Source organism: Ursus arctos, unplaced genomic scaffold (genome assembly GCF_023065955.2).
Source record: "Ursus arctos isolate Adak ecotype North America unplaced genomic scaffold, UrsArc2.0 scaffold_14, whole genome shotgun sequence".
NCBI lineage: Eukaryota > Metazoa > Chordata > Mammalia > Carnivora > Ursidae > Ursus > Ursus arctos.
The window spans coordinates 29,932,757-29,944,175 of record NW_026622808.1 but is presented as its reverse complement, the minus strand read 5'-3'; the positions used below and the strand labels follow the sequence as shown (position 1 = coordinate 29,944,175).

The 11,419-nt window shown below is 48.0% G+C and overlaps 1 protein-coding gene across 3 annotated transcripts in view; it reads right to left on the bottom strand.

Annotated features, from left to right (window-relative positions):
• Window positions 1–1,251: 1,251 nt before the first annotated feature.
• Window positions 1,252–11,419, bottom strand: part of SACM1L (SAC1 like phosphatidylinositide phosphatase) — a 58,691-nt gene continuing 48,523 nt past the window's right edge. For all 3 annotated transcript variants that reach the window (XM_026500642.4, XM_057311675.1, XM_026500643.3), the window contains 6 exons: window positions 10,284–10,353; window positions 10,090–10,162; window positions 9,277–9,370; window positions 9,068–9,160; window positions 7,898–7,955; window positions 1,252–3,113 (listed from right to left, as the gene is read on the bottom strand). In XM_026500642.4, coding sequence (XP_026356427.1) covers window positions 2,977–3,113; window positions 7,898–7,955; window positions 9,068–9,160; window positions 9,277–9,370; window positions 10,090–10,162; window positions 10,284–10,353 — 525 coding nt within the window. In that variant the 3' untranslated portion in view covers window positions 1,252–2,976. The remainder of the gene's footprint in view (window positions 3,114–7,897; window positions 7,956–9,067; window positions 9,161–9,276; window positions 9,371–10,089; window positions 10,163–10,283; window positions 10,354–11,419) is intronic.

The window sequence follows — 11,419 nt, the reverse complement described above, 5'->3', positions numbered from 1 at the left end:
GGTCCCAGAACCTCAACAGGACAAAGCTCGTCATTCGGGAGCTGCAAGGAAGAGCAGACGCCGTGGGCAACACAGTCTGACACCTCGTTCGTACTGAAGCATAACCAGGCCATCGGAGCATCGTTAACCTTTCTCTTTGCCCCACGGAAAGAAGGAGCTGGAGATGACTGGGCACACAACACCGACTCGTGTATTGGAGGGAAGGACGGAAGGTCACAGGCGTGGGTGGTAGAGAATTCCTGAAAACCCTTTGGCAGGAAGCCGCTAGGGCGCCTCCATGTTCACCAGTCTGGGCAGGAAAGGAAGCTGCTAGAGCCCGGGCAGACAGCCGACACCGGGGCCGGGCACAACACAGCCCGAGGCGGCTCTGCTCGGCTCACAAGGGGGACGGTAGGCCCATATCCATCTGCAAGGACTTTCGCCTCACTCCCCACGTGGGTGGAGGCCTCCGAGGTGCATTCCCACTTTGTCACGGACACATTCCCGGGGCCCGAGAGATCAGTCTCTAATCGGCAACACGGTCCCTCTGCCCAGGTGAGACCTGTATTGTTTTGAAAAACTAGCGGTGGGGGTGTGGGGAGTGCGGGGGACATCTTTTTATGGACAACATACTTTACTATTTTCCTGGTTTTATCTTTAAGAAATAATTATACAGAGGGGCGCCTGGGTGGCACAGCGGTTAAGCGTCTGCCTTCGGCTCAGGGCGTGATCCGGCGTTATGGGATCGAGCCCCACATCAGGCTTCTCTGCTATGAGCCTGCTTCTTCCTCTCCCACTCCCCCTGCTTGTGTTCCCTCTCTCGCTGGCTGTCTCTCTCTGTCGAATAAATAAATAAAATCTTTAAAAAAAAAAAAATAATTACACAGACGAACACAATTTCTCAAGTGATAACTGGAAAGCAGGATTTCAGAAGCTATGGATTTTCTTGCTTACTTAACACTACTTTTCTATAAAGCCCCTGCACGCGCTGCTCTGTGTGAGTTCTAAAATTCTAAAATCAAGGGGCGCCTGGGTGGCTCAGTCAGTTGAGCATCTGCTTTCGGCTCAGGTTGTGATCCCAGGGTCCTGGATCGAGCCCAGTGTCGGGCTCCCTGCTCAGCGGAGAACCCGCTTCTCCCTCCCCGCCCCCCCTCCGCCTGCTGCTCCCCCTGCTTGTGTTCTCTCTCGCTCTCAAATAAAGTCTTTAAAAAAAATGGTAAAATAAGAAAAGAATATCCCTTTCAAGACAAAGTATGGGAACGATACCACCGGTGGTTAGAAAAGAGTACGACATTTATTTTCACTTAAGGATGTACAGTACATGAATTTAGAAATAAAATCATGGCAGGACTCTGCATACGGACACGTTAGGCTCTGACACACCAGCATCAGTCCATCCGCTGGGAGCAGCCACACGAGCCACATGAGCGGCTCTCAGCTGGTCTTTGCTGTGGTCGTGGAAGTCGGTTCTTCGCGGGAAATGCCCAGTAGCACTTGAGTAATGTATGACAGTAGACATGAACCAAGTTTCAAACATTTCATCTTTGGAACAAATTATGCTTATTTACATGTTAAGAACAGGTAGTTCTAATTACTTACCCTACTGGAAGTTTTAATGACTGATTTTAAGCTACAGAGGGCTTCCAGCTATTATCTCCTTTAGAGTTTCTAGAAGCAACGACTCTTATTAATGTTTATAAAAAGATAATGTTGAAAAAAAAAAGTCATGTTGAAATAAAGGCGCTTTGAGAGATATTTAAGGACCACAGAAGGTCTTACTGTCGAAAAAAACTGTACATATTTTCAAGCACAACACAAGTATTGTAGTAGTATTTAATCAAACGGTTTTAAAATAGTGACAAGTGTACTACCCTACACACATTGCTAATATTTAAACTTCATAATTACAGTTTGAATATACAGTCCAACTTATAATTAGAACTATGCGCAGCTTCGAAAGCGTATTTTTCAGGCTTGTTTTTGCACATAAATTAACAATGAAAGTTGGTCCTTGATTTGCAGAACTCTGACTCCTGGAAGCACTAAATTTCACACACTTATTGAAAGCTAACAGGAGCCTTTACAGAGTGAGAAGCGCGGACGGTGCCGTGCGTGGAAAGCAGCTGCTGTCCGCCAGTGCAAGACCACGTCCAGCGAAGAGCCCCCGAGAGGCTCTCGCGGCTCGATGAACGCACCCCAAGGGAACCAACCCAGCCGGGAGGGAGGAGCTGACCCACCGAGGGTCTTTCCCACGCGGGGGCAAATCCTTCACACAGAGGCGGCTTTGGACCTTTAGCATAAGACACAGACTTTACATTCTTTGATTTCATTTACACCTTTTAAAAAAGATAAAGTCTATCTGAACTTCTTTACACTCAAGTTCAAGCTGAACTCAGAAGGCAGCCCAGCCGGAACTCCCACAGAACGCCAGAGTCGGCTCCCCTGCGCCTTACCGGGGGGTCACAGGCTCTTTCAGCAAACTCCCTACGCCTGCGACGTCTGAGAGACTCACGCTGCATAAACATAGGTGCGTCAGCTTATTACCCAACTTCAGAGAAAAGTCCAAAGACGTGTGGGGTCGTCTGCTTGCGACAGCAACTGCCTCTACAGTGACAATGAGGAAACTGAGCTAGAAAAATAATTTTACCATTTTAAATAAGGAAAGAAGCTAGATTTCTTAAATATATTACTTATTCTGCAACAGTTGATTAAATCGACAGGGAAGAGGAATTCCTTCTGTTCCAGGAGCTGGATTCAGGTTATGTTTTAATTACAGAAGAGCTTCCAATTATAACTAGAGCCGTGCCAGCAGCGAGGAGATGGTCAAGGCAGGAACATGGGGCTGATTGTAGGTCCTCCCCCCACATGGAGCACAGGGCTGGCTTCTGGAGAAAGGCTTTCGAAAGACCTCGGGCTGATGTGGAAAGCGGGTCAGTAAAGACTCCAGTTCTGCATAATGGAATCTTCCAAGCCAAGCCGCTTTCCACAGACACAAATTCAGTCCATCTTTTCTTTCTGGACCAATCTGGGAGCATCGACAAAATCTTTGCCATTATAAAGAATAATGAAAAATGTTCCAATGCTTGCAACTCCCCAGAAGAGCACATAGGCCAGTGTTTCTGTCCAAGTGTCACCTGTTGATATAAAAAAACAAAGAGCTGGGGCACCCAGGTGGCTCAGTCAGTTAAGCCTTCGGCTCAGGTCATGATCCCGGGTTCCTGGGATCGAGCCCCACATGAGGCTCCCTGCTCAGTGGGGAGTCTGCTTATCCCTCTGCACCTCCCCCTGCTTGCATTCTCTCTCTCAAATAAAAAAATCTTTAAAACTAAAAAAAATAGAAAAATATTTTAAAAAAACAAAGAGCTGATAAATAAAAATCATTTTACTGAGGGGAGCCTGGGTGGCTCAGATGGTTGGGTGTCTGCCTCTGGCTCAGGTCACGTTCTCTGGGTCCTGGGATCGAGCCTTGCATCGGGCTCCCTGCTCAGCAGGGAGTCTGCTTCTCCCTCTCCCTCCGCCCCTTCCTCCACTCCTACTCTCTGTCTCAAGTGAATAAATGGGATATTTAAAAAAAAAATTTTATTGATCCCAGATCCAGCTTTCAGCTGCTTAGCAACATTAAAATCTAGCGTTTAAACATTAAAATTTAAAGTTTAATCTTAACATCAAAGTTTATCAGCACATCTACAAGAAAAATACAAGAACCTCTCAATTCAGGTTTGAATGAGTCGTTCTTGAACTCTGGCTGGCATCAGAATCCTTTCCAGGGCTGGGTAAGACATCAGCGGCCAGGCCAACCCGAGATTCTGACTCGGCAGGGCGGGGTGGGGCCCAAGAATCTGCATTTCTAACAAGTTCCCAGATAGCGTCACTACCACTGGCCCAGAGCCACAGCACGAGAACCACCTGACTGTTCTACGTGACATCACGCAAATGATTACTTACTTTTAGATCACGTGCCGGCAGACTGCAAGAAGCTATTACTAATACACTCGCCACACTCAAAATGCCTACACAAAAAATAACTTTATAAAACATACATGCTTCAGGAAAGCTATGTATGAAAGTGTATAAGACAAAACTCAGTAACGTATTTTAATGACCTGTTTCACACAACGCTCCTCATAGGCATTTTTTTGCAACACCTGGAGTTCATGAAGGTGAGCAGTGGCGGGAAAAGATCTACTCTGTTCTACTCCTTGCACAGTTGAACCGAGTGCTGCTTCTCTCCCGCGACAGGACCCGCTGCGGCCGCTAACAGGGGGCCGGAGACGTGGGGGGGGGGGGGCGCAGAGGAGGAGACAGTGAGCGCTCGCCAGGGGAGAAGAGCAGGCCCCGCGCTCCTCCCTCAGCCGCTGTCGGAGCTCGTGCTGTGCTTATTTCCTCCCCGCGCTCTAAACCCCAAGTACAGGCTAGAAACCAGACGCTACCCTATCTAAACATCACAGCGCTCAGCACCTTATGGCAACGAACTGCCGGGAGACGGTGCCACCCACGGCATCAATCTCTGTACGCAAAACCACATACAAATCTACGTGATCGCTAACGGTCACACCTTTGAGTTTTAACATTCTTCTCGGACAAAGAAGAACGGCAGCTCCTCACAAGCCCAACCGGGGCACCCCCAAAGGAACTGTCCATCTGTTCCGGCCGAGCTCTGTGTCTTGGCCTGCCTGCCTCTCCAGACGTTCCACAGCGAAGTCAAGGAAACAGATCAAAGCAACAAAACGAATTCAACAGGACACAGGCCCCCAGAAAACGGCATCCACAGGCAGTGTTTTAAAGAAGTCAGAGAGCGTAGGGAGCGAAGAGCATGGGCCTCGGAGGAATCGTGAGCGGCACGGCACGTGCTGGCTGGCCCTGTCCTCTTCCTTCCTGCCCCCAAACCAGACCTGGGCCCTGAGTTACACCACACAGCTCTGCCTGTGCTCTAGAGCCCTCGGCCTGTTTTTGTAGTCTGAGCTAAGAATGGTTTTCACATTTTTAAGGAGTTGTAAAAACAATGTGCAACAGAGAGAATACGTAGTTTAGGACATCTAAACCAGTCATTATCTTGCTCTTTACAGAAAATGTTTGCTAGCTCCTGCCCGAGAGTACCAACAGGGTGGCTCCCTCCCCTACGTGGTGACTGTCTACGGCGCTGAACCCCGAGCAGATTACGGGGATGACAGAGACCATCAGGAGCCTACCGAGCCTCCCCTCTAGAATGCGTGTGGGGGGTGGGGTTAAGAGTCCTTAGCTCATCTTTGGGCAACTAATATTTGATAAAGCAGGAAAAAACATCCGGTGGGAAAAAGACAGTCTCTTCAATAAATGGTGCTGGGAAAATTGGACAGCTACATGCAAAAGAATGAAACTTGACCACTATCTCACACCATACACAAAAATAAACTCCAAATGGATGAAAGACCTCGATGTGAGACAGGAATCCATCAAAATTCTAGAGGAGAACATAGGCAGCAACCTCTACGACATCGGCCAAAGCAACCTTTTTCATGACACATCTCCAAAGGCAAGAGAAACAAAAGATAAAATGAATTTATGGGACTTCATCAAGATTAAAAGTTTCTGCACAGCCAAGGAAACAGTCAGAAAAACTAAGAGGCAGCCCACGGAATGGGAGAATATAGTTGCAAATGACACTACAGATAAAGGACTGGTATCCAAGATCTACAAAGAACTTCTCAAACTCAATACACGAGAAACAAATAAACAAATCAAAAAATGGGCAGAAGATATGAGCAGACACTTTTCCAATGAAAACATACAACTGGCTAACAGACACATGAAAAAATGTTCAAAATCATTAGCCATCAAGGAAATTCAAATCAAAACCACACTGAGATACCACCTTACGCCAGTTAGAATGGCAAAAATAGACAAGGCAAGAAACAACAATTGTTGGAGAGGATGTGGAGAAAGGGGATCCCTCCTACATTGTTGGTGGGAATGCAAGTTGGTACAGCCACTCTGGAAAACCGTGTGGAGGTCCCTTAAAAAGTTAAAAATTGAGCTACCCTATGATCCAGCCATTGCACTACTGGGTGTTTACCCCAAAGATACAGACGTAGTAAAGAGAAGGGCCATATGCACCCCAATGTTCATAGCAGCAATGTCCACAATAGCTAAATCGTGGAAGGAGCCGAGATGCTCTTCAACAGATGACTGGATTAAGAAGTTGTGGTCCATACATACAATGGAATATTACTCAGCTATCAGAAAGAACGAGTTCTCAACATTTGCTACAACATGGACGGCACTGGAGGAGATAATGCTAAGTGAAATAAGTCAAGCAGAGAAAGACAACTATCATATGATTTCTCTCATCTATGGAACATAAGAACTAGAATGATCAGTAGGGGAAGAAAGGGATAAAGAAAGGGGGGGTAATCAGAAGGGGGAATGAAACATGAGAGACTATGGACTATGAGAAACAAACTGAGGGCTACAGAGGGGAGGGGGGTGGGGGAATGGGATAGGCCGGTGATGGGTAGTAAGGAGGGCACGTATTGCATGGTGCACTGGGTGTTATACACAACTAATGAATCATCGAGCCTTACATCGGAAACCGGGGATATACTGTATGGTGACTAACATAATATAATAAAAAATCATAAAAAAAAAAAAAAAAAAAAAAAAAGAGTCCTTAGCTCAGCAAACTTTTGCTAAGGGCTTACTCTATCCCAGACACAGGAGGAAAAACAATGAGAAAGACACAGTCTCTGCCCTCAAAGAGTTGCTCATCCAGCGAGAAAGACGAGTATACAACTCATGACTCAGAAAGAGAAATACACGCTGGGGACACCGGAGAGGAGAGATGCACCACCTCTACCGAAGAGATCCCCAGGGGCTTCTGCGGTCGGAGGACCACGTGCTGTAGGACAGGGACACAATGCTGTGGCGGTGAGAAGGGGGTAAGGTCTGTGGGAGAACAAAGGGTCATGGTGAGAGGGGCGCGTGGGAATGGGGCCCTGACGGTGGGTGGGGCTCAGACAAGACAGCCCCGAGTGCACAATACAGCCAACTCACACACTCCTACCCCACAGCACCAAGGAGTACTTAACTGACACACTTCCATCCTAAATGCTCATTAGCTTAGTAACACAGGAAAACACTGAGAGCAAAACAGAAAACCAGTAAAGACCTTGTTAGCGCAAGTTCCTATTAGGCAATTCTGCTCTCAATCTACCAAAAAAAAATTTTTTTTTAAGAGATGGGGAGAGAGAGAATATCTTAAGCAGGCTCCAAGCTCAGCATGGAGCCCAGTGCGGGGCTCGATCTCACAACCCTGAGATCATGACCTGAGCTGAAATCAAGAGTCAGACGCTTAACTGACTGCACCACCCAGGCACCCCTCAACCTACTAAAATTTAATGACAAGGAGTGGGTTATCTATTAATAACATTTGTCTAATAATAGGCGGTTGGTTAAATAAACTATATATCCATAAATGCATTTTAATGCGGCCATTAAAAATAAACGGGGGGAAGTGCTTCTATTGCTCAGTGAAAACAGATGATAAAAAATGCATCTTTCACTTGTGAAAAAAAATTACACACACTTACAAAGATTAAAACATCAAAATGTTAGCAGTAGTTAGCTTATCTCTAGAAGACAGGATGATAAATAACATTTTCTTCTTTCTTGCCTAAGTGTATTTTCTATAATTCCTACGTATTACTTGGGTGATAAGGAAAAAAAAAGTTTAAATCTTAAGGAAAAAAACAAAAAACAAAACAATTGTCAGTATACGTGAGTGTATGTTCTTCCTCCCGCCACATGTAAGGACTGATCGCATCGGCTCACTCTGCTCACTAAACATCAAGTGCCGAGCACACTCGCAGGGTCAAGATGCCGTACAGGGAAGGGCCACGTCCTCAGAAATCAGCGTGAGTCTGGGAGGGAAGAGCAGACTTACCGGCCATCAGCAAACAGATAATGCACATCGAGAAGGCAACAACCATGATTATAGGCAACTGGAAAGAAAAATGGAGAGACAAGCCATCACTTAAGAACGCCACTCAATGGTTGTGAAGTCAGTGGCGCTTGGAAAAGAATAAAACCCTTCTGTAACCTAATATGCAAAGTATCTTTTCCCAGCGAAACATCATTATCTTGGGGGTTCAGTCACAACTGCCCAAGTCTTCAGACCGGTTAGGTCACAACCGCTGAAGAAGCATGGCTCCGGTCCAAACCCGGGAGTGCTAGGTGAGGGGGCGCCTGCAGGAGAAGCCGGGACGCCAGCCCGGGCCATTTGGGGACATGCTGCTCACTAGATGAGACCCCAGAGGGGCTCCGGCAAAGTCTGGGGGGCAGAGGAGTCCAAAAGGAGAGAAGTGTCAAAAACACACTCTGCATTCCACGTTACAGGTTGGCCCCCAGCAACCCCAAACCGTGACGGGAGCGGAGTCTTCCAGAAACGAGAACCTTCCACGCTCCCTTTTGCTCATGTGTTCTCACATAAAACGACAGTGAAGTGTGACAGAAAACGAACACCCCACAGTTACTTTACTCCTTTCCCTCATCTCCTCCTCAGGGAAACAAAGTATTTACAGTCCATTTAGAACAATGTATAAAGCTTTCAATCAAGGGGAGTTGGCACAATCTATACCCTCAGACATAATGCTTTTAAAATCTTGAAAAACAGGGGCGCCTGCGTGTCGATTAAGAGTCCGACTCTTGGGGCACCTGGGTGGCAGAGCGGTTAAGCGTCTGCCTTCGGCTCAGGGCGTGATCCCGGCGTTATGGGATCAAGCCCCACATCAGGCTCCTCTGCTATGAGCCTGCTTCTTCCTCTCCCACTCCCCCTGCTTGTGTTCCCTCTCTCGCTGGCTGTCTCTATCTCTGTCGAATAAATAAATAAAATCTTTAAAAAAAAAAAAAAAGAGTCCGACTCTTGACTTCAGCTCAGGTCATGATCTCAGGGCTGTGAGATGAAGCCCCGAGTCAGGCTCCAAGCTCAGCGGGGAGTCTGCTTGAGATTCTCTCTCCCTCCCCCTCCCCTCTGCCGCTTGGACGCTCTCTCTCTAAAATCAATCAATCTTAAAAAAATAAAATAAAAAAAGCTTGAAAAACAAAGGTTTCTTACAGCCAGGAATTTCAAATCCCGTGGAACACTTAAAGGACTATGAGCTTCTAATTCGTCCACTGAGTAGTTCCCAAGAAACAAGTCTATGGAATCCTAGAACAGAGGAAGGAAATTAGTAACTGCCCAGTGCGATGTGAGTCCATGACTCAGGAACAGTACAAAGATCCAGCCACCCCAGGACCAAACATGAGCCCCAAATACAAACCTACCTGCCTAAAGCCATCCGAGAAGTTGTTCTTGTAATACCGTATCAGTGAGTTCCAGCCGTCCATTAGAAGTCCCAGCTGGGTTCTCTTCCCGGTTCTGGTGAAAAGAGGTGAATTCCGAGTTACAGCTCTGTCTATTAAATTCTCCCCCAGTTTTGTGGCCAGTATGTGCTATGGAGATAAGTGACTTACAAAGACTTTAAAAATCACCCCTGAAAGTATAAAGGAGACACCTCACGAAGGAAACCTCTAGCGGGCCCAAGACATATGCGTTCTTTTTCTAAAATATTACCTAAGTAGGCACAGAGAGAAAAACACTCAGGGCCAGCTGCAAAGGTAAGAAATGTGAAGAGTAACACCCAGCCCAGGTTAGGAGGTCAGAACACGGCAGAGACCAGGAATCTTCGTTTGCTCCCAGGGAGTCCCTATGGCAGAAAAAGACCCACATCTCTAACAAACCCCCAACGTCCTGACCTCTCACTAACCAGCGCGGTTCTGGAAAGCCACACGGGCATCACCTGGCTGCCTCCCCGCAAGGTTCAGAGTCTCAGCCCCACCCCGGATCGCAGTGACCAGGGTGTATGACAAGGTCTGGGAGGGGCTGAGGGGCCACGGCTGCCTCTCCATGGCACGACCACCTAGGGAGACTAGTAACCCTCCAGTGCCCGGGCTCTCCCCTCCCAGCAAGCCTGACTCCACTGCTGTGACCCGAGGCCCTGGGGGCTGGAGTTCTGCTGCGGTCCGAAAGCTGCCGGGGCATCCTGAGGGGACTTGAGACCCGCAGACCTGCAGTGCTACTTGAAAAGCGCGGCTTGCCTGGTAAAGTCCGTCTTCAAGGCACCGGTGCCCGCGTACTGTTTGGCACAAGCATTTGCGTTGTCAGCCCAGGCTGTGAAAACAAGGAAAAGTCAACAGACAGTGATTTACGTGACAACCAGAGTTCCTAAATCCAAAATATTAATTTACTTCACCATTTGAGTAGCTTTGCCTCTATTAAAGAAATTACCTACCGTTTTTGTAAATCTTCTCAAATTCATTTTGTTCTTCAAGCTTCTGTCCCACATGCAAAACTCCTAGTCTCTGGAATCAGAAGCACACCATATTCAGTGCACCAAAAGCAGACAGTCCCACACGGTATCACACGGTTCCTGGCCGCAGCCGGGAGATGCGGTCCTTGCCTACGCGGGGGCCCCAGCTCACCACGGCCTCCCCCTCTGAAGACTCCTCCCCCTGCAGCCCCCCTCCCCCGCGCCCCAGCCCCACAGGAACAGAGAGGCAAAAGGGAGAGCAGCGGTAGGACCCCAGCCATCACCTCCTCCTTCCCGGCCGCCCCCCAACCTCCCACTGCCTCCACCCTCTAGCCTCCCCTCTAGCTTCCCTCGGCCCAGCCCTCTCGCGGCCTAATGCTACACACCTCCCTCCCGACAAAGTGCACATACACAGCGCCCTTCACACATCATCTCAGAGGATTCCTGGACATGCTGAATCCCACTATGGACTCCCCTTCGGGGGTCACTGAGCACAGACTAGGAGCCCCTGCCTTGGTCCTCGTCTCGGACCTCAACCACCTTAGAGCCCCCATCGTCACTGTGCACCTCAGATGACAGCTCACAAACTCTACCCGAGAATGGCGCTCCCACCTCAGGGCAGGAGCCGCCCTCGGTGACCCTCAGCTGGCAGGGGGAGGCACAACTGAAGGCTCCCCAGCAGCTGGCACTGACACCCCAAGACGCTCTGAAGGTTGGCTAGATTTTATAATATTACATTCAGCACATGAAATAGTTAAGTACAGATTACAGAACTTAGTTCGATACGCTTTCGTTCACTGCGCTTGGAAACAACCGTTGCTGCTACTGTTTTGTTTGCTACTATTGCTTCTATTAAAAAATCCACCTGAAGTCAACCCAGCAGACTGAGAAGGACAGGGTCCGATACAAACCGGAGCGCTCTCAAACAGGGAAACCGCTCCTCCAGCCTGTGTTACTTCGGGTTCAAGGGCAATCCATTGTATTTTTTTTTATTTATTTTTTAAAGATTTTATTTATTTATTTGACAGAGAGACAGCGAGAGAGGGAACACAAGCAGGGAATGGGAGAGGGAGAAGCAGACTCCCCGCTGAGCAGGGAATCCAACGCAGGGCTCGATC